This window comes from Musa acuminata, chromosome BXJ1-9 (assembly GCF_036884655.1).
Source record: "Musa acuminata AAA Group cultivar baxijiao chromosome BXJ1-9, Cavendish_Baxijiao_AAA, whole genome shotgun sequence".
NCBI lineage: Eukaryota > Viridiplantae > Streptophyta > Magnoliopsida > Zingiberales > Musaceae > Musa > Musa acuminata.
Window position 1 is genome coordinate 12,092,278 of NC_088335.1, and position 23,966 is coordinate 12,116,243.

General features: G+C 38.4%; 2 protein-coding genes across 2 annotated transcripts; one reads left to right on the forward strand and one right to left on the reverse strand.

Annotated features, from left to right (window-relative positions):
• Window positions 1-596: 596 nt before the first annotated feature.
• On the reverse strand, window positions 597-5,984 carry LOC103998234 (chaperone protein dnaJ C76, chloroplastic). The gene is made up of 7 exons (XM_009419653.3): window positions 5,627-5,984; window positions 4,541-4,621; window positions 3,623-3,660; window positions 2,636-2,715; window positions 2,446-2,529; window positions 1,173-1,281; window positions 597-1,043 (listed from the first exon to the last, which is right to left on the reverse strand). The coding sequence occupies exons 1-7, from the start codon at window positions 5,927-5,929 to the stop codon at window positions 905-907; spliced, it is 834 nt and encodes a 277-aa protein (XP_009417928.2). The 5' UTR covers window positions 5,930-5,984; the 3' UTR covers window positions 597-904.
• Window positions 5,985-8,050: 2,066 nt separating this feature from the next.
• Window positions 8,051-18,190, forward strand: LOC135593262 (ARM REPEAT PROTEIN INTERACTING WITH ABF2-like). Its single transcript, XM_065083160.1, has 19 exons — window positions 8,051-8,413; window positions 8,553-8,725; window positions 9,677-9,849; window positions 9,932-10,052; window positions 10,136-10,210; window positions 12,028-12,122; window positions 13,626-13,701; window positions 13,812-13,919; window positions 14,826-14,954; window positions 15,051-15,119; window positions 15,221-15,280; window positions 15,403-15,526; window positions 15,644-15,783; window positions 16,724-16,787; window positions 16,946-17,025; window positions 17,317-17,381; window positions 17,454-17,571; window positions 17,668-17,792; window positions 17,876-18,190. The coding sequence occupies exons 1-19, from the start codon at window positions 8,113-8,115 to the stop codon at window positions 17,958-17,960; spliced, it is 2,181 nt and encodes a 726-aa protein (XP_064939232.1). The 5' UTR covers window positions 8,051-8,112; the 3' UTR covers window positions 17,961-18,190.
• Window positions 18,191-23,966: the final 5,776 nt, after the last annotated feature.

A 23,966-nucleotide genomic window follows, 5' to 3' on the forward strand; every position in this document is an offset into this window, starting at 1 on the left:
GACGGAATGACGACCAATCCCTCTAATCACTTGTCGTCATCGCTTTGATTCGAATAAGAATAGATATCAAAAGATCGATTTGATCTGAACCGTTAAAAACAATTAAAATGAAAAATATATTTGAGAACCGATTGAATCCTTTGATATGTGTCATGTCATTGAAATATATTTTACTTAAATTAAAAGTATTTAAATATTTATCAATAATTTATATTAAGATATTTTTTATCATACCACTGATTTTAATTATCCCACTCCTTAACATTGTTCATATCATTTTGGAAGATTATTTCTCATTTTATCTTTTATCAAAGTGATATTTACGATTAAAAATATTTCATTTTTTTATCTTCATAATAACTTCATGTATTCATCTCAGTATTTTTATCTCAAGAACATAAGTATTTATATATATTATTTTTTAATAATCGAACACTCAAATCTATAAATCATTGTTAGTTTATCAAGCATCATATAAATAAAAATGTATACGACAATCACATAGGTCTCTTGAGACCCCTTGTCATCATTTTTGTTATATATATTGCATGCCAATATATGGGACAAATTTATTTCACCAGTTTGTACCAACAAAATTATAACACTGCATAGCAGAGTTCATATTAACAAATATACTTTACAGTGATTAGAGAATATTGTCAATTTTTGCAGCAACTACAAGTGCTATGCTGGTGAAAATAGACTACATGGACTGCGTATAGCTGCTACGGTCTCATAATTCTCAATCAATATACATTGACAGGGCAAGCAAACCACAGAGGTAAAAGAACACACATCTTATACAACCAACGTCCTAAATTACTTTCCTTGCATGTTATTGTACAACCATCATGTTATTGCATTCCATGTAGTTTACGAGAAGGTGTTCTGCAAAGTCCACTCCTCAGACCCAATCAACATATTCAGTTGAAACCTTCGGCTTTCTTTTTGGCTTCTGATATCTGTTGTTCTCAAACTTTGCCTTGGCAATTAGAGAATCGAGCAAAGCTGCCTCCGCTATGTCATATGGGGCGGCTAAGGCACTGCAAAAGATTTTTACAACTGATGAAATTAGCTGAGGTATATATAAAATCTGCATTCTATGTTTCTTTATTTGACTTTTAAGACAAATAAGATACAATCACGATCTGCCTATTATACACATCACTGACCTCTGGAGTAGATCCTCTAATACTTCTCGCTGAGAAGGTGTGACATAATGTATGCAGTTTCTTGGGCACTGTCCGACAGCAAGTTGGACGAGGTAATCATCGCTATGTCCTGCAGAAGAGATTACGGCACCAAGTAGCTCAGTAGTTGGTTAAGAAACAAATCCAAGAACTCAGGCATGAACTTTCACTGGGAACTGATGTGTGTACATGGTCACAATCTTTGTTTGCCATGCACCCTAGGTGTGAGCGGTATGCATGGATCACACATTTGCAGTGTTTGGGTGAGTTTTGATAGGATTTTTGGAGGGAAGGTAGATATATTTGAATGAAATTATACCACCAAGGTAACAATAAGTGGTAATTCCACAGTTATGACATGAGTATATGATGTAAATGGATATAAAAATAAGATATGATGGATATGTGTTTATACTTTATAATACATAGCATGATGGCATGTATCACATAAATGCTACATGTGACATGGTGTAGGTGATGGATGATATAACATATAAAACATGACTCATAATATCTAAATAATGTGATACGATGGACTTGTGTTATTGCAGGCATACATGTTTTGTGCATAGGATTTCTCTTTATGAACTATGTACCATTAGTATACTGTTCCATTGGTTATATATAATACTTGTTTCGCGGAAATGATGACCAACGTAAAACTTTTTGATCAAAGTTAAGACATGGACCCTCATGGAATTCTTTACAAGCAAATATTCTCTTAAACTAAATAAATTAAACCTCAAGTTCATGGTTTATAAAAACTAGCAGAACCTTTTAATCACTAAGTGCACTTTAATAGTTGTGTTCTACAAAATCTATTAGTCATTTAAATAACACTTTATAAATCAAAAGCTAAAGAGCACAATAATCTCATGAGCAACAAAAAGGCTTTCCAAACACAAAAAGATATATAGATATCCCCATTCCCCAACAAAGGCAGCATAAAGAAATAAGAGACTGAAAAACTCAAACCAAAAGTTGAGGTGGTTATGGGATGACTTCTGATGCAATGGCCACAAGTTTCTTTTTTTTGGGCCAAATATTACAAAGTATAACTTGTAACTTGAGAACATTTGAACAAATTAGAAGTACCTGGGTATTACTGATCTTGTAATTGAATAAGTGCATAAACCAACGGAAATGACTTGTTGGATGTTAAACTTCAACAAACTTGATGTTCAAAGATAGAAAATACAGGATCTATCTTAAAAATTTTGTAACTAAAGAAATGAAACTAAAACTATTAACAGACCTTGAGAGATCACACGAGCTGTAGCATTCTCAGGAGAAAAAGAAAAGGCATGGGGTGCCCTTTTGACACAAGAATATGGACATCCTGCACGAAACAATTTCGATATGTAGGATGGAAGAGACGAGAAACTAGAAAGGAAACAAAAAGATGTATCATATATGCTTGATGCAACAGTTGTAAAACAGAATACCTTTACCGACGCACTGAAACTCATTGATGAAGAGATCATAAGCTTCACATTCTGGCTCATCGAAGGGGTCAACGCCTGGCCTACAGAACAACATATTTTAGATCAAGGAACTGACAGCAAAAGATATGCAGGTTTGTAAAATGATTTTTCTGGACGCAAAAATCACCCCTCTAGTTCTAACAAAAGTGTATGAATATCTATATTAATTTGGACATTAATTTCTTCAATAATTTAATATATTAATGCTGTTAAACCTGCATTTACAAAACAAGAACACTAGTGCCAATTTTCTTAAGAAAAGCTTTAGAATTTGTATGTACTTCCAGGTTACATAGTTCACACTGAAAAGCAAAAATTTCTTGAAGCTTGCATTCTAGGAGCATTATGCAATTCTCTATACCAAGAATGTTTATCAAAATTAACATGGCAAATTCTCGTTTATCTCACTGAAGGTGTGTATTTTTTGATCCATTAGAAGTTGATGTATGAAAAAATCTAAAAAGTAATATTTGTTGGTTAGCTTGATGGGTAAAGACCTTGTCAGATCACTACAAAGCGATCAACCTTCTCCAAGAAAAAGAAAGAAAATTCTTAAAAGTAATATTTGTTGTTTATGATTTCCAGAATTGGACCCTAAGTTAGAAAATAGAGTACAAACATATAGTGCTAAAATACTTTTTAGTTAATATTGATTTTAGATGTTACTTTAATAGAGTACAAACATCTAATGGTGCATTTTCATGAATTTTAGTTAATATTGATTTTAGATGTTACTTTACACAGTATTTTTCTGATTTCATCCAACATTTCCAAGTATGCTTGTCAAACAAACAGAACCAACAACAGATAGCATTCTAACACGAGAAGAAAATCTTTTTCGATGAACAACAGCCAACCATCAAAAAATTCAAGCATAATTTCAGTGCGGCACTCAGCTGGGAATGATCGAACTACAAATACTCTTAGTCATTAGGTACTCTTGTCTACCTTCTTAAGGGCTCATCTGGTTGGTCTTTAGATAATATCTGCATTTAGCAATGAGCTATGGTTAGTATAGATCTTACACTTGTAAACATATATCGTAATGAAAAATTATGTCATAAATATATTGTATCACACTAGATAATACCATAGAAACCTAAATAAACACAATGTATAAGAATACATTGTCATGCAACATGTTTCTCTTGAAATATTTCCTCTTTGTCACTCAAAGATAAATGCTTATGATTTGTTGTTTATCTACAATTATAATATGCACTTCTGTAACTAAATGAACCCATATCAAAATGCAGAAATTTTAAGATAAGACCACAGACATGCTTTTGTTAATCTTTCTTTGGTATCCAACAAAAATGTCTTGGCTTAACAATCTCAGAGATCTCCACTTCTTGAAACATCAAGATGACATCAAAGTAGAACCATAAGACTTTAAATAGCGTTGTCTAATATTTGATTTATCTAAACTGGTCAACCGATCAGAACCATATAAGCCTAGAATGAAATGATCGAACAATTGATAACAGTGACTGATTGATCAATCATAGCACAGAAAAAAAAGGAAAACTAAGACATTGGCTAATCAGACATCCAGTACACATAGTTGGAAAACCTACCAAAGCCAGACTGCTTTTGACAGTGCATCCCACAAAACATAGGTAGAAAAATGGCTCATAGGCTGCACTTTCAAGGTTTACATAGACATGATTTCTCCCATATAAAGTAAGGTGTCTTAAATAGATATAATTATACCAGGCAATCAACACAATTATACTGAGGCAATTTGCAAAGGCATTACATATGCATTCTTTCGCTTGATAAATTCTAGCTTGTTCTTTTCTAGAATATTAATTGGAAAACTATATATTTCTAGAGCCACTGTGAACACCAGATGATGAGAATTACCTCATAGGCCCATATTACACGTTTTATCAATGCATCTGCATCTTTCATGTCCTTACACACATCTGGATGAAATTCCTTAACCTGTAACAGGAAAGAACCTTGATGTTTTCTTATAGCAATATATAAAAAAACTACAACATAAATTTAAATAGTGTCCATACAAGTGAAAAATAATTCGATCATAGATTTTTAGGGACTAGGTTAAGCATACAATAAATCATCAACTCAGCATCTAATCCCGTACAAATTTGTAATATAATGACCAAAGCTAGGACAACTCTCAATATGTTAACATAATAATTGTTCCATGATGCAATGAGAAGAGATAAAATTGAAAATTTACCTAACATATTCATTTCATGCTGTGATGAATTCACTCGTGTGAGTAACTAGTTTGTGATCATGGCTACTTCTCGAAAACAAGTGCATGATCATAGTTCCCTGTAAGTCGAAGCTCTTTTTTCTTCTGAAAGAAGAAATGAGCATTGATTGTGCACTTCAAGTATTGAGTAATCAAAGTGACATATGTTACTGCACATTTGATAGAGATAGAGAGAAGTAAGGACAGAGAAGAAGAAAATAAAGAGAGAATAGAACATTTTATATTGTCAAAATCATCTTAGTTAATCTTTTATCTCGATACTGGAGGCCCCAAAGTGTAATAAATGGAATAAAGATTCTCTATTTCACTCTTTAGAACATAGTGACAAAAGATCATAGGAAATGTTGAAAAATATCAACACACTCCAAACCTTTTTTCGCATGAATGAACAAGGCAACACCTCTTTCCAAAACGAAAAATGCACTTAAACAATCGCATACCATGAATGTAAACCCTTAAATAACTTGAGTAATGATCCTTACAAAAGTGTAAAAGGACGACGGTTCTGTGCGAGGCTAAAGATCCAAATTTGAGCTTGGTTTTGCTAAAACAATACACACATGATGAGTCGAATCTTTTTAAGGGTTGCAGAAATCAGAGCACCAGAATTAATATTTCCTTTTATACCTAAGGAAAGCAAATAAGAAAACACTAAGCGGGAACTGGCAGGAAGAAAAGAAGAGGGAAAGATGATAATGACATACGCGGGCTCGGAAGGCGGCTTTGAGCTGGGCCAGGGAGCAACAAGTGGGATCGAGGCCGAGCACTTGGTAAGGCGACGCCGATGGCGACGACACCCAATCCTCATCTCGGCCGCCGCCGTCGTCGCTCTTCCCGTCTCGGCACTTGGATCTCCACGATCTCGAACGGTGATGATGGGGTATATTGCTTCTGTTTCTCGGCCAGGGCAGCCATGGTGGCGGCGGCAGACGGCTCGTTCTGCTCCTCGCCGCAGTGCGGTTGCTCGGGGAACCGTTCACCGAGATCGAACACCTTGCGGCTCCCATGAGCGAGGAAGCGAGTCTGGTTGGCTGTGAATCGATCCGCTTCCAACGCCACAAGTATTACGAAGACTCCAAATTAGCAATATATATATATATATTTATATATCTACTCATTATAAACTTTGATATCACATAATATATCTCATTATAATTTTGAGTAATGACTTTGACATGTGTGGCAACGATACGTACTATGGTACGAGCATTCCAATTGTGAGTGCCACAAATTACAACATGAAAACTATCATTAAGTGTTACTCTTTTATTTATGCCAAGGCAGATGCTTTCTTTCGTCGACATCCATTGACAATATTCTGTGGGTACGTACGAACAATTGCTACATTATGTGGTGGCTGCCCACAAGACGTTGTCGGATCTACCTGTCGGTTGATTGGTAGCCTCCGTGGCCCCCTGGCTGGTCCAGTGGCCTATTACGAATTGGTGCGTAAATATTGCTCGTGCATTTAGAATTCCTTCGTCATCAATCATATCGTGACAGAAACAACAACAAAAATATGTGATATTTATCTGTAATATTTTTATGTATTCTTTTAAGTTGAATATATATATATATATATATATATATCAAATCTCTCGACTGTTTGAGATTGAGCTTATGAAAAGTCATATAATTGGTTGAATCAAAATATTTATTTATAAATTTTATTGCGAGAAGAGGAGAAAAATTAAAAATAATTAATAATTAATAATATAAAATATATCAAAAAGCATAGCAACTTCTGTTTATATCTAAATCAAAGTTATCGAATGTATGTCCTCTCACATAACTCCGATGAATTTATATTTTTTTAAAAAAATTAAAAAATATTTTTATCAAACTCCTTAAACAAGAAAAGCATCTAAAGTATTTTTTATATTTTACTTTTTCTTTACCAAACCCTAAAGAAGATATGTAATATATAAAAAAATCAAACCAGATAGAGTATTATTCCTTTTCCACAATAACTCCTTATAGTATTATGATTCTTTGCCATCATAGGACATTAGTTTTAAGAAATTTAAAATCTTTATCAATCCCAATAAATTTTCAATAAAATATATTAAAAAAATACAGTATAATAAAATATAAATTTTGATTGATATTAATATATTTAAAAAGTTATCTAGTATTAGTCATGTAGTACACATATTATGCAATAGTGGAATAAAAGTTTGAGATTATAAAATAAAAATAAAAAAGCCTTACTGTGATGTTACAAATTTTATTATAATATTCTTAATAAAATTAATATATGATAAGATATGGAACAAATCTTAGCATTCGTATGGATATATGTATTACATTAAATTTAAGAGTTAAATGCGTTATTTAGAGACCTTGATTGGATGCGTGAGGATAGATAGATATGTCGCAGCATTCTTTGATTTCATTCCCATATCGCAAAACACAAAGGACACCGCTTGTCCTCACACGCCGACCTTTTCATGGGGATGGCCACCGCCTCCTCCAGTGATGAGCCGGGTACGAAAGAGGGTCGACGAGTCATCAGTGGAAAAAGTAATTTAGAGTATGTCGAACACGCGATGTTAATGCTTGGGTACGGCACGGGACCATCTCTCCCTTCGAAAGGCAATCTGGGCCGTCGATCGCTTCGCTGGCGCGGGAAACACGAATTTTCGAAAACCCTCTTCGTCCGCCCTTCTCGGAACCTTCGCGTTCACCTAACAAGCTTACCTGCTTTATCATCGGTAGGTCCCGAACATATCTCAAATCATAAGGAGGGTAGATGCAAGGTATATAGTCGAGCTGGTAGAACATAATATTTTCAGAAAGAAAAAGCCGGCTAGCGGCCATCAGCGTTTCCCCTCTTTACGCTGGACCGTCTGCCACATCACATGGACCAGATCCTTTCCAAAACACGTTTTAGATCGGTTGACGTTTTGAGCATCACAACCGTTTAATATGAAGCGTCTTTGGATATTAGCGGTTCGATTGGTATTCTATCCATGGAGTATTTGAAGCGGATCGGAGCTTCTCATTCATACCGGGCACACACCCACTCTCTTGTGCATGCATTCAATAATATTTCATTAAAACAAATTGTAATAAATGTTATTATATACACCATCTCTCTCTCTCTCTCGCTCGCTCTCTCTCTCTCTCTCTGGCTCTCTTTTCACAGTCGAATTCCTTCATCTCTCTGTTCTGTGTTTCCTTGGGACCGATGGAGGCGGAGCAGCAGCGGCCGCGGAGAAAGGGGCAGAAGCGGAAGCTGGAGGAGGACGTCGCCGCCGCCGTTTCGTCGGCGGCCTCGGTGCCGGCGGCGGAAGAGGGGGACGACGGGGAGGCGGAGGATGGAGGGGAGGCGGGCGGGGACGAGATCTGTTGCCATCGGTCCCAGAAGACGCTCGCCCGCGAGGTCAGGACCCAGGTCGAGGTCCTCGAGCGGAGCTTCTCCTGGCGCCTCATCGATCGCGCCGCCGCGAAGCGCGCCACCCACATCCTCGCCGAGCTAGCTAAGAATGGTCCGCCGAACCCTTTCTTCCTTTCAATCAGTTTGCTCGTCCGTTGATGTTGTGTTGTTCTGGTTGCTGTCTGTTTTAGGGTTTTTATTTCTTATTGATGCTTGATGTTGATAGATCTGTTTGCCGATCCTTTCTGCAGAGGAGGTTGTGAATGTGATTGTGGAAGGAGGGGCGGTGCCCGCCCTTGTAAAGCATCTGGAGGAGCCGCCGCCTCTGCTGGTAAGGGAAGGGAGTGCCGCCGGAGGAGATCGCCCCTTCGAACATGAGGTCGAAAAAGGGAGCGCTTTTGCTCTCGGACTTCTTGCAGTGAAGGTATCCACGGTAGCACTTTTTTATACTTTTTCATGTGGACATGAGACCTGGAAGCTCTTATGATCTTAGTTGAGACAAATTATGAGGATGGGACAAGGATCCTCTTTTTAACTGCGATCTAATATTTGTAAAAATGAAGTCCTGTTTTAGGTAAGCAATGCAATTTCAGATGTTTGCAAGGTAGGGATATGTAGATTTTCAGTGTTCGAACATGGGTTTTGTAGATTTTCACCGGTTCACTTGCTATAGTTCTGTATTCGATGTTAGTTGATTGGCTGCTTGATAAGCTTGTGGTTAGTAATTTCACTGAGTTACACGTTTTGCATATTAAGAGGGAAGATAATATGAGATTAAATAGTTTTCAGTGGTTTTTTACATGCCTTCTCTTTAAAAGTTGGCATGGTTAACAATTTATTTTTCATCTTGTTTGTGTCAATTTGTTTTTAGCGCTCTGTTCTTGAACTTGTCCTACATCCTTTTGTATTTGTGGTAGGAACTTTTCTTAACTCATCCGGTATCAGTTTATAATCCTTAGATTGTCTTCTGATGCTGGTCTTTGTATCAACTTCTACTCTCTTACATAGACTAAACATTCTTAACACTATTTGTTGTTAAGTTCAAACTTCTCTTCCATTCCAAGATGCACATTACAAGTCGCATAGGTTGTAATTTGAAGATATTTAGAAGTTTAGTGGTTGCTTTATTTTGTCATCCTGTTATGAAGATTTTGCTGTATGCATTTGTTTTTAGCAGAATCATAATGTATTTGCACAATTTAATAGTTATTCATGCTTTCAAATAATTCACCAATATTTTGTGTCAACTAATGTATAACTTCTACTGCTTCTTTGATAGATTACTTCATAGTATATGAATATTATTTTCCTCTTGTTGGGGTTGTTCCACTCTTTTCTTGATATTGCTCTAAGTGCTTTTTAATGATTTTAACAGCCTGAACACCAGCAACTTATAGTTGATGCGGGTGCCTTGCGTCTGCTTGTTAATCTGTTAAGAAGGCACAAAAAAGGTTCCAATTGCCGAGCCGTTAATAGTGTTATTAGGAGAGCAGCTGATGCAATAACTAATCTTGCTCATGAAAATAGCAATATCAAAACTTATGTCAGGTTCTTTCTCACAAAACTTAGTTTTGCTTTTGAATATTTAGCATATCATCTTTTTCTGATTGTTGTCTTTAATGGTTTCTAGAATTGAAGGTGGAATTCCACCGCTTGTTGAATTGCTGGAGTCTACAGACCTGAAGGTACAGAGAGCAGCTGCTGGTGCCCTGCGGACTTTGGCATTCAAAAATGATGGTAACAAGAACCAGGTCATTCTGCTAACTGATTTAAAATTTATACTTTTAATATGGAAATATTTTTGCTGCTATTTCATTTCAAATTAAATTTGCAGATTGTGGAATGTAATGCTCTTCCCACGCTGATTCTCATGCTTCGATCAGAGGATGCTGCCATCCATTATGAGGCGGTGAGATAATGCAGATGAAACACATGGCCTGATATCTTGCACATTTAGACAAATATTTTAATTTATTTGAATAGAATGCATTTGATTTATGAAGTGCTCGATCTGCACCTGGATTAGTTATGATGAATTGGATGCATGTAAGGTGAATCCTAGTGCTTTTGGAGGATATAAATGTTTAGTGCATTATCCTACCAGGGTTGGCAACTCAAGTATGTTTGTTGGGTTGAGCCCTGTTAATATTCAGATGATCTTGAATGTGCTTAACCCCATCCTGTTGTACAAGCAATCAAGTAAATTGAAAAGGAGATCCATCCACGTTATTTATTACTATGTTATAGTTTGGACACCATTAGAGTATTGAAGAAAAGTATACCTATACTCAACAACAATGTAATCTAGTTGCATACTCTTTAGTGCCATCTGCTTCACTCTCTTCTCCATTTGTTGTTCTATGATCTTGATAATTTTGTCCCTTTTTCCTTTCTAGTTTTGGACTTTTATTCCCTCCTTTGCCACCAAGTATCTATCAACTAATTTACAATTTCCTTCCCCGCTTCACACTTCCTACTCTTGATGACTCTGTCAATGATAGTGCTACATATCAGTTTCTGAGAAGGAAGAGCACTTAGCTTATATTGTGGAGGGTGACATTAGGCTTGCAGTACCTTTCAGATGATATTACTTTCTCTTCTAATGAGAGATGGATTCATGTTGATCCATGTCTCTCTTGTACCTCCCTATTCTCCCATTGCTTTTCTAGAACCAGTTGGTTCCAGCTTCCAATATGAGTACAATCAATTTATTAAATTGGGTATTTCAGAGCTGCACCGGTAATGCTTAGGTTAGAAAAATAGTGATTAGTGTCAATCATGTTTTTTCAGTTCAGTACATCTGAGCTGACTGGTCCATGTCATAGATGTGCAACTATTTTTAATATACGTATAAACTTTTCACATCCTGAACTTTCTTAATTCATAAGTGTATTGTAACTTGACATGTTGATAACAGTGTGTAGCAAAGTTTGTTAGGTAGAATCTTATAACTTGCAATATAGTAAATTTCCTAATCAGTGATCAAACAGTAGTTGGAATTCGAAACAGTGACAAAGTAATGGAGGTCAACAATATCTACAAGAGAATATCACACATCTAGATAACCTTCATGATTCCATGAGTCATCAAGCAATGCCTAATCTTTAAAGTAGGTAGAGGGAAGTCATGTAGGTATTTGAGGTTTATGTAATAGCCTCCATTATAATAAGTTTTGGAGAAGTACAACATTTTTCAGAATCATGATTGTTTACATAATTACTGTGGAAAGTGGCATACTTGTAGTCTAAAACATTGTTACATTGTAACATATAGAGGTGAATGATTTAATAGACTCAACAAGTGACACTCCCTTAAATTATGATGGAAGTTCAAATTGATTAACAAATTGTCATATTGGTGTCTCTGGGAAGGAACATTTTGCTGAATAATCTTCCTGAAATCATGATTTAGAGATGCATCACTTACTGGAGACAAGCTGATGACAAAGCTATGAATTAGCTCATGCAATGTGACAATCTTCTGGGGATGCAGTACATAATGGAACTGTTGTTCACTGCAATAATGCTCATGCAGCTTTACAGACTTACGGTGGATGATTCATCCAGCTTTGAATAAAAAAATACATTGAATTATTATTATCTATTCCTTGGATGTCATGACAAACACATGTTATCTATATTTTAAAGGTACTCATGTTTCTTAATTTTTTGAGATTTATTCTTTTTCAATGTCCAGCTAACCAGTTGATTTTCTCTTGATATTCAGGTAGGTGTAATTGGGAATCTGGTTCATTCATCACCTAACATAAAGAAAGAAGTTCTTCTTGCAGGAGCTTTACAACCTGTAATTGGCTTATTAAGGTATATCTTTGGACTTCATTGCCCTGATTAAGGTAGCATGACTCATTTGTCAATAGGTGATTGTGAAACCTATTTTGTTATTTTATCATTTATTATTTTCAATTTGTGCTTCCTTAGTTGTTGTAAGAAAGTGGTGAACAATCCTGAACTGCATCTTAACTTATTCATTTATAAGTTGGTGATTTGACTTTCAATAAAAGCTGTTATGCTGGTAGGATTAAACTTAATTCTAGAACGAGATCAGGAAATCTGAACTTTATATCTGATTGAAAATAAAAGGTTAGAGTTGGCTCCTGGTCATAAAGGAAGGACATTGTGCTCTTCATATTATGATATTTTTTGAAAGAAAACTAAAGGGTTTCTTTTCCTTCTGAAAAATCAAGCTTATAATTCTCTTTCGGTGTGAATTTTCAATTAATTTAAGCAGTGTTCTGAGCTGATGAGGGTCAACAAAGATCTAAAGATTAGCTTGTATTTTGATCATTGGTATGGCTGGCAATGTGATTGCAGAAATAGAGTTAAAAACTAATGTAGGTTATGGTACCACTAGTAGGAAATGGAGGAAGAAGTGTTGCCCACTTCAAGTTGGCCTCCTGAATTTGCTATGGTTAACATTGGAATGAACAACCTAGTGTTCTGTTTCTTTAACAATCAGCTTTTCTGCTTTTACTTCAACAGATTAGACTCTAGCTGTCTGACTTCCCAATACTGATTCCTTTAGAATAAAAGGATCTTTCGGTTGTTTAACTTTTCCCTCCTGCTTCTCCTGATGAATATGGAATAGAAAACCATACTGCATTAAACAGATGCATGGGTGTAAATTTTGATAAATTTTAGCAATGTCATTTACCCATAACTGATCAGCCAAGTTATTTGATTTCTCATTTCAATTAGAGAAATTTGAAGAATGATCATGTGAATTATGTGAAGATTGATTGTGTGAGTTGTGTGTCTTCTTGAAGTGCAATTGTAGTCTTGATAGGTAAGTGCCATGATGTATATGACCCCAATTCATCTCAAATTGGACATAATCAACTCCAACTGGATTAGGCCAGTTCAAAGCTACCCGCTCAGTTTGGCCTGGGTGATTGGCATAGCTAGTTCGATGGTGTTCAGCATGCTATGATGTATATGATGCCAAGTTCTTTAATTGACACCTGTGGGCGAATAGTTATCATATGTTTAACTGCTATGCTATTTCTGAACAAGCAAAATGACCTGAGGTGTCATCATTCATATCATTTGGGATTTAACTTTCCCAAGTACTCAACAGAAGCAGATGCCAGTGACACACTGCCTTTGACACTATTGCTACAGATCTTTGACTTTAGTTTGCAAGTGGGAAGATATAATTGTGTGATAATGATGGCAAAATGTGCACTTATGTGCTTGATAAGTACGTACATCGTGTTGTAATTTCAAATTAGATTCATCATAGAATGTTTGGGTTGGTTAAATACTTCTTTCTGCATTCCTTTAAACTGAGCAAGTAATTAATTACAGTTCATGCTGCACGGAGAGCCAAAGGGAAGCAGCTTTATTACTAGGGCAATTTGCTTCAGCTGATTCAGATTGCAAAGTACTTCATTGAACGCTTTTCTTCTTTGTTCTATCTGAAGGATAATATTGATATAGGTTAAGTTATAATCTTATCCATGTACCGGTTCTGCTACCTTGACTTTCTTGCAGGTGCACATTGTACAGAGGGGTGCTGTACGGCCACTGATTGAGATGCTTCAGTCCCCAGATATTCAACTTAAAGAGATGTCTGCCTTTGCTCTTGGCAGGCTGGCCCAGGTTATTGATATATGTTACCGTTCAATCTGATACCTATCATATCTTAATTTTTCTATTTTACTAGTGTTTATTTTAAAGCTAGCTCTGTTCATCATTGCTATTCTTGCCATTTTTTGTTACTATTTCTTTGTATATGGAAGATTAGGATAGGCTATTATCAAGAATAACTCATTCAGTTATTTCATTTCTCTTTTCATGTATGTTCATGCTTTTGCAGCTTTATGTGCTTTCTTTAGCACACTTATAGTTCTAGGTTAAAGCATTAATTTGAAAATTTGAAATCCATGAGAAGGAATGTTCAGGGGAAAAGAAAGCTTCCTACTTCAGATAGAGCTTCCGGACATAAGACTTGTAATATATTGGGTCATAGCACTGCTTACCAATTTGAAGTTTCAAGAACACTATTGCTATTTAGCAATGTGGTTCATTGGGCCATGGCTTATTTTTGTTTGGGCTGTGCCTCCATTGTGCACTTTCTAGCATTGGATATACCGAATTGTAGAATATTTGTACCCTTACTCTCACTGTTTCACAAGTCTAGTTTGGTGTCAAATGAGTTGACAACAAATTTAAGTTTTTTCCTCTGATTCTCTGCTTAGATTGATTTTTCATTTATACTTTGAATAATTCTTCATTAAATTCTTAGAAAAAAAGGAGGATTAAGTTTAATCTTTCTATAACAGATATTTGCCACATTTTGAAATTATTCGACATGCTCCTTTTAAATGCTTTCTATGATCTTTTGTGCTTGTAGTTAAGATAATATCCTTTGGTCATAAAAAACTTCTCTTTTTCCTGTTTAATAATTTCTCTTGAATTTGTTCTGGTTGGATTTGTTTCTTAAGCTTCCATGTGGTCAATAGTACCTAATTTCTGGCGTGTCTCAAAGACCCTTTTTCTTTATAGGACTCACACAACCAAGCTGGTATTGTCTACAATGGTGGTTTGGTTCCTCTGCTGAAACTTCTTGACTCAAAAAATGGATCTCTGCAGCACAATGCTGCATTTGCTCTTTATGGAATTGCAGACAATGAGGTGAATCTACATCAAATGTTCCTTTGTTCTGACTTGATTCTCTGTTATTTTTTATAATGCTAGAAGTTCAGATAGGCTTACTCGTCTTTTTTTCAGGATAATGTTTCTGATTTTATCAAGGTAGGAGGTGTTCAAAAGCTCCAAGATGGTGAGTTCATTGTCCAGGTATGTTGATGTGATGCTTCAGATCAATGCTTTCGGTTGTGAGTGTCAATCTTGTTTTGTTTTAAATCGTGCATTAACAAGATATATAAGTTCAATTGCAGGCAACAAAGGATTGTGTAGCAAAGACATTGAAAAGATTAGAAGAGAAGATCATTGGACGAGTGGGTTTTGTTTCTTAGGTCCTTTGCATTGTAAATTGATTGACAAACATTGACTTTCCAAGTTTTAAATCATGTTTACTTCTGATAGTAACATCCTGTACCTTCCTTTTTTGCTCTTTCAGGTATTAATGCATTTGCTATATCTGATGCGAATTGGAGAGAAGGTTGTTCAAAGGCGTGTAGCACTGGCTCTTGCTCATCTATGCTTACCTGGGGATCAAAGAACAATTTTCGTTGATAACAATGGTAACTGTTACATGTCCAGTTATCCATATCGTCCTTTCACCACCGATATCCTTTTCATTTCTCTTTTGTACTTTAAGAAAATATCTTTGTTTGTTAATTAACAATTTCTCAATGTAGGGCTTGATTTACTTCTAGATCTACTGGGGTCTACTAATCTAAAACAGCAACAAGATGGTTCAGTTGCTCTTTACAAGTTGGCTAACAAAGCCATGACACTCTCTTCTATGGATGCAGCTCCTCCATCCCCCACACCTCAGGTTTGTTAAAACAGGCATTAGTTAGCTTTGCTACGAGTTTTAATGATTAAAATTTGTTCCATAATCATGGAGATACAAATAAAAAGGGTCGGGATTTCAATGCTTAAAACTTGTATACTTAAAAAATAATCTTTTATTTAAATTGATGGAATTATCTTCTATATTTGTCGAATTTCACAGTTGTCACTATCAAGGTATTATTAAGCAAAGAACTATTACTTCACAAGTATAGCCTTTATTCTAATGGGAAAATGGTTATTTTTATCTAAAATATCATTTCTTCTACAAGAAATCTGTGCTACAAATGTAAAATATGATTTTGGAGTATAATTGGAATCATAAGAAAACTAGGTGATAAATATATTCCTTCAGGTAAGGGATAGACAACTGGCATTTTCATAGCTAAAAAGGAGTTACTAATGCAGCATTATTGTTCTTATATAAGTGCCATCATGTGTGTTTGAGTTTTCACACTGAGATGGTTGTTGAAATTAATGTGGGTGCCTTTATCTTTTTATTTTCCTGATCACATTGAGGAAGGAAAGAAAATTATTCACATCGAATGTCATGATTATTATTTTAATAATTTAAAGATCCTGGATTCTCAGTATTGGCGTTCTTACACTGGACATCCCAGTGTACAAGGATTAACTTCATATTGGAACTTGTTCATGCTACGATATTGAGAAATGCATGAATTATGCAAAGGTCCTAAAAGCTAATTACCAGTTTGTCAGAAGACTCAGAACAGACAGCTGTATATATCTATGAATATAGAAGCAACTATATCTTATCTTGGTGACATCCTCCTTCTAAAGTGCCTGGTAGAAAAACTTCAATTATGTTGTTTGGATTTGCTTTTGTGAGAACAGAATAGTAACGTTTGTTATTGTTTCCAATCAATGCATTGTATGTGTTACTAGTCATTTGTTTCCTGCAGGTTTATCTGGGTGAGCAGTATGTGAATAGCTCCACGCTATCAGATGTTACCTTTCTGGTTGAAGGTTGTAGAATATTCTTACTATGCTGTTATTTTCCATCAAAAAATGTGGATAACCTTTAAAATTTTCATGAAGTTTTTCACATTTCATTTCCCATTCATGAGGATGCTATCAGTTATTTGCTACATATTAAAATGTTTTATTTTCCTGTTCTCTTCCAGGCAAGCGCTTCTATGCACACAGAATTGCTTTGCTTGCTTCTTCAGATGCATTTCGTGCAATGTTTGATGGTGGATACAGGGTAAGGAAACTCTTAATTCTTACCCTGTTTGTTTTTCCTCTATAATTAGGCTTTACTCACATTCAGGTGGATAAATAAGTGTTCTTGCAAAGTTAGGGTATTTACAAGCCCTAAGAATGTCAGCGTATGATATGTTCGGAAACTTTTTCTACTAAACAATGTCAGAGTATGAATGACGAAAGTTATATTATTTTTAACAAGTCGCTTCTGGAAAGAGCAAGATATCGTAGTACCTGTTCTGGCCTAGTAAGATCTGATTAAAAATGTCTTACTTTTACTGATTTGTTTCAGGAGAAGGATGCTAGAGACATTGAGATACCTAATATAAGATGGGAGGTTTTTGAATTGATGATGAGGCAAGTGCAGTTACTCTTCATACTAATGATGCTTTGTGTTATGGGGTTTGACATTTGGGTGTTCGTTTGCAGATTTATATACACAGGATCAGTCGAGGTTACTACTAATATCGCACAAGACCTACTAAGAGCTGCAGATCAGTATCTTCTGGAGGGTCTTAAACGCTTATGTGAATATGCTATCGCTCAGGTGAATAGATGATATATTTTTCCTTCTTTTCGGAAATTTTGTTCGGCTAGTAATAGTAGTTATGTATTAAAGCTGAAATATTCTTTGCTTATGCAGGATGTCAACATAGACAACATCTCTAGCATGTATGAATTGTCAGAGGCATTCCATGCCATGTCCCTGAGGCACACTTGTGTGTTGTTTATTTTGGAGCAATTCGACAAAATAAGCATTCAGCCAGGGTACTTTCTACTCAGCTGTTTCTTCAAAATTTCTTAACTTGGTCTGCACGAACTCAAGCCATGTCCCTGATGGATTTCTGTAGGCATTCCCATCTGATTCAACGGATCATCCCGGAGATCCGCAACTACTTCGCAAAAGCATTGCGACCTAATCCAAGAAACTCCTGATCCTAACTACTCTTTTCTGACACCATCTTTGCTAACTCATGCTGCTGGGGGGACTGTATACAGTTTGGAAAAGCCTTCTGCATCGAGTGATTTCTATTTTCCAAGAGCAGGTTTGGGGAAGAATGTTCTAAGCTTTCTGGAACCTGTATCTCCTTTTTCTTGGATGCTGTTTGGTACGGTACATCACTAGCATCGGAGTTGAAGCTAATGACACTTGAAATTTCCACTCACTTGTTATTACAAAAAAAAAAACTGTCCTTCGATTTTAGAAAACCCTGCAGTTTGGCATCACCCCCCCAACTCTACCACCGTATGCTGGCTTCTCTCCTTTCCAACTTGGCCACAGGGTTTAAGGCGATGCAATCATTAGTAAAGTAGCATGGTTATTATCTATCATTGATTCACATCACTCTTTCTAATAGCCAAATTTTGATCTGTTATATTTAGTTTCTGTATATATACGTATCTGAGTTGGCAAGGCAATCAAGTATTGATATAGCATCTGATGTTGCACTTGGATCTTCTTGTAAAGACTTGAAACTTGGCTGTTAGCTGTCAAAAAAATGACAAAATATGTTGATGGAATAATAGCATAATATTGATTTTAAATAATATTCTTTTAATCGCAAGCGGTTAGGGTCGTCTTGCAGCGACCTCGGCGTGGTTCTTCTCTCCGGCGGTGGGTGTGTCTGCTCCTACAAGAGGTGGCTTGGCTTTTGTCATCTGCAATCTCCTTAAGATTGGTGTTGGAGGATGATTCTCGGTGCGCATCAAGATTGGGAATCGTGATTAGGTTGGTGATTTTAGTAATTCAAGATAATATATATATATATATATATATATATATATATTTATCTTTAATATTCTTAATATAGTAAATGATAATTTCTCTTCATGCTCTTTAAATGATGCTAGTAGTGAACATATGGTGTTCTTTTAATGGTTAAAGAAAAATACATGGACGAAGCTAAACTTAAATTTAAAGGGTGCAAATATATAAATCTCTAGCACGACAGCGAATCTAAACTTAAAGAGTCGCTTTCGTGTTAGTGATTAGCAAGTGTTTGAATTTGTAAATGTTCTACCTGTTGGTAAAATGATAATAACGACATTATCAATGTTTTTGGAGGATATATATATCCAACTAAACTAGTACTATTTTAATTTAATTTAATTTAATACAGGTTCCGGTAATTTATTAATACCGATTCCATCTCAAGATTTTGTTGTTAATTATTAACGTTTTTATTAGATGTTAAGTTAAATTTTGATTGTCGAAGGTGTCAACTTAGCTGATAAAGGATCTTCGGTCCTTCATCGCACATGTGAATCATGTCTTTATCGCTTACCCTTTTTTGTATATATAAAACAAAAAATCACTTTCGAATCAATTGAATCCTACAAAAAGTTATATTAGGTATATTTGACAAGACCTCTCATATACTAAGAATAATTATATGTGATAGGTGATTACTGATTTGAGATCGTGGTAAATACTAGGAATAATTATATGTATTTGACTATTAATGGATCATGTAATTGTGTAGGGCTGTATGGTTGACTTTCTTGTATGTATTTGACTTTCTTATATGGGTGATTATATGTATTGGACTTTCTGGTCTGTGCCGTATTGTCACCAACGGTCGTCGTGCACCCGTAACAACTCCGTTTAACGAACTGTTCGTCGCTCACACCTGCATGTATAACTGCTTGACAACATGTTTTCTCTTGGTTTTGGGTCATTTTGCTTGTAAATATGTAAGTTCGAACAAGCTGCAGCGTTACAAAGCGATCGCTCACCGAACCGAGCAAAACAGCCCCAAAACAGCCCAAAATATCTCCGCTTTCGCGTGCCGCGGGAGGGTTGTGGAGAACTGCCTCCGCTCACCAAAACGTCAGCCATCTCAGCCCCTTTGAACCCCCCTGGTGGCACAGGGCTGGATGGGGCTTTGGTTATATACCGGGCGTTGAACTCTCTTTCGCAAGTTCGCACGTGACCTTTACGGGAACTTGTCTTCGCGCCCGGGACCAGGTGAGCGGCTGTTTGTAGGTTTGCAGCTGTTCGTTCATCCTTCTAAAGCCTTGTTTTCTCCCTCTCGCTCTTTTCTCTTATGTACACAAAGTGTTCGTCGAATTGCTTGTAAAGCTTCCCCTTTTTGCGAGACTTCGGGACTTGTCCGTTGCTCGTTCTTTTGAACTAACTAACTTTCTCTTTTACAGGTCCTTCGGGACATGCGAGAGGTTACAAAGTGGGCTGATCATTGCAGAGCAATATCGCAAGGGTGAAGCGCGACTTAGGCAACGCAAGCTAAGTTCGCGTCTTTGCCACAAGGGTAACTCGCGACTTAGGCAACGCAAGCTAAGTTCGCGTCTTTGGCTGCAAGGGTGCCTCACGCCTTAGGCAATTCCAGCTAAGGTCGTGACATTATGGTATCAGAGCGGGCAAGCACTTCGAGCGAACATCGAACTAACTTCGCAACTTCACCATGGCAAAGCATCGTGGCGAATCAAGCAAGACGGGGCAAGCCGGACCCTTGCCCCAAGCAGCCGCAGGTGGGCTGCATGTGCACACTCGCTCTCATGCTGTTGGAGCCGCTCAAGAGGAGCGCGGTAGCGAACAGGATGAGCGAGAAGTTGGCTACTCTCCGCGAGCGGAGGAAGCGCAATCTGGTGCGCTAACTGGGAAAAAGAGTCACAAGGAGTGACTCACAATGGCGGAAACCCGCCTGGATGTTCTTGAAGCGAGCATGGAGGAACTCTACCATGGCCAACAAAGGCTTGTTGGGGTAGAGAGCTCGCAAGAGGAAGCAGAGTCCAGGATCGACAAGGTCGAGGCCCTAGTCGATCGACTGTCTGATGACACCAAAGACTCCGTGCAACACTTACAGGATGTTGTGGCGGAACTCACTACAAAGGTGGCCATGCTCACAAGAACATTAAATGCGGGAGGAAGCAACACCTGCGTTGCACCGCCACAAAACTTGAGGGCACCTGAGCCTCATGGATATGAAGGGGCCAGAGATGCCAAAGAACTTGAGAACTTTCTGTTCGACATGGAGCAATATTTCCGAGCTACGAGGCCCGGTTCTGAAGATACCAAAGTTTCTATAACAACAATGTATCTGAACGGAGATGCGAAACTTTGGTGGCGAACTCGTTGGGAGGAGATCCAACAAGGTCGGTGTCGAGTCGACACATGGGAGGACTTGAAGCGGGAGTTGAGAACTCAGTTCCTACTGGAGAACACAGAGTTCGTCGCAAGAAGGAAGTTGAGACAATTCCGTCAAAGTACCACCATCCGAGACTATGTGAAACAATTTTCTGCACTAATGCTGGACATACAGGACATGTCCGAGAAGGACAAGTTGTTCAGCTTCCTCGATGGTTTGAAACCATGGGCTCAACAGGAGCTAAATCGAAGGAATGTTACCGATGTGGTCGGGGCAATTGCTGCTGCAGAAAGGCTCACCGACTTTGTTTCCTCTGAAGACCCAGCAAGAAGGAAACAATCTTCAGGCAATCGCCCTCCAAAACATTCTTGAGGGAAGGAGCTCGGGGGCGAACAAAAGAAGAAGAGCTCCCACAAAGGGCCGAACCCGAAAGGCAAGGCCTCAAAACCTGGATGATACTTCTTATGCGGAGGGTCGCACATGGTAAGGGAGTGCCCACAAAAACAAGCACTCAATGCTTTGACGGCTTCCATCCACCCCCCCGATCGGACAAGGGCAAAGCTGTTGCTCTTAGTTCGAGCAGTTCTGAATCCAGCAGCGACGACGAAGAGTCGCAAGGACCCCGAATGGGAGCAATGCATTTGTTGAACGCTATGCGGGGTCAAGTGGGGGAGAACATGAAGACAAAGGTACAAAAAGCAGGAAGTAGTGAGCTGATGTATGTGGACATCAAGCTAAATGGCCAAACGACCTGTGCGATGGTGGACATGGGCGCTACCCACAACTTCATAGCCGATCGTGAAGCACAGCAACTTGGGTTGACCTTGGAGAAGAGCCCAAGCCGAATGAAGGCGGTGAACTCGGAGGCCAGGCGAATCTCCGGATTGGCGAAGGGAGTTCCCATCAAAATTGGGACATGGAGCGGAAACACCAACATGATGGCTGTGCCACTGGACGACTTACAAGTGATTCTTGGAATGGAGTTTATGCACGCGGCGAAGTTGGTGCCGATGCCGTTCTTGAACTCCATATATATGATGGGAGGCGATAACCCCTGCGTGGTTCCCGTCTCACGGAGAGGAACTAAGGAGCCCTAACACATTTCGGCATTACAACTGAAGAAAGGGGTGCAAAAAGACGAATTGACATTCGTGGCTGCTATGAAGCTAGAGCCACTCAACGAGGAGGCCATTCAAGAACTTGCTATGGTGGTGAACGTCCTAAAAGAGTTCAAAGACGTTATGCCACCCGAGTTGCCGAAGACTCTTCCACCACGCAGAGGCGCGGATCACAGCATCGAGCTGGAGCCAGGAGTGAAGCCTCCAGCGAGACCACCCTACTGCATGCCCCCGCCAGAGTTGGTAGAACTTAGGAAGCAGTTAGGTGAACTGCTAAGCGGTGGTCTCATCCGCAGCTCTAAAGCATCTTTCGGAGCTCCAGTTCTCTTCCAGAAGAAACAAGATGGGAGCCTCCGATTATGCGTCGACTACCGAGCCCTCAACAAAGTAATAGTGAAGAACAAGTATCCCATCCCACTCATCGCGGACTTGTTTGACCAATTGGGCAAGGCCAAGTATTTCTCAAAACTCGACCTTCGGTCGGGGTATTGGCAGGTGCGCATTGCTGAAGGCGATGAAGCGAAGACTACCTGTGTGACCAGGTATGGAGCGTTTGAGTTCTTGGTGATGACTTTCGGCTTAACCAATGCTCCGGCCACATTCTGTACTCTCATGAACCAGCTATTCAAGGAGTATTTGGATAAGTTCGTGGTCGTCTACCTGGACGATATCGTCATCTACAGTCAAACGCTCGAGGAGCACGTCAAGCACCTTCGAACGATTTTCAAGGTTCTCAGGGAGAAAACTTTGTTCGTGAAAAGGGAGAAATGCTACTTTGCTCAAACTGAGATCTTATTCTTGGGGCATCGAATCGATGATGGCTCCATTCGGATGGATAAGTCGAAGGTGCAAGCAGTTGCGGAATGGCGAACTCCAAAGAAGGTGCCAGAGTTAAGATCCTTCCTTGGTTTCGTCAATTACTATCAACGCTTCATAGCAGGATATTCGAAGCGGGCAACCCCACTGACGGAGTTGTTGAAGAAGGAGCAGCCTTGGAAGTGGTCGGACAAATGTGAGATAGCATTCCAAGACCTGAAGGCTGCTGTTCTGGAAGAACCGGTGCTCAAATTGCCGAACTATGAAGAGCCCTTTGAAGTCCATACAGATGCTTCGGACTTTGCTATTGGGGGGTACTCATGCAGGAGGGTCATCCGGTGCCCTACGAGAGCCGCAAACTCAACGAGACCGAGCGACGGTATCCAGTGCATGAGAAGGAGATGACAACAGTGATCCACTGTCTACGAGTTTGGCGACACTACCTCCTCGGGTCACGATTTGTGCTGAGGACGGACAACATCGCCCTGAGCTATTTCCAAACTTAGAATAAGCTCTCCCCAAAGCAAACGCGATGGCAGGACTTCCTGGCTGAATTTGATATGGCAATGGAGTACAAGCCCGGGAAGGCAAATGTCGTGGCCGATGCGCTGAGTCGGAAAGTGGAATGCGTGAATGCTGTACAACTAGAGAGCAGAGGCCAAGCAAGTCAGTTGCACTCCAACTTCCTTTCCCGAATCAGGGATGGACTTTATAGTGATCCCCAGGCAGTTATCCTAATGCAGCTCATCAAAGAAGGCAAGGCACGGTGATTTTAGGTCCAGGAGGGACTTGTTTACACAAAAGGGAATAGAGTTTATATTCCCCGAGTGGACAATTTAAGGCGTGAGCTCTTAAAAGAGTGTCACGATTCCCTTTGGGCTGGACACCCAGGCATTCACAGA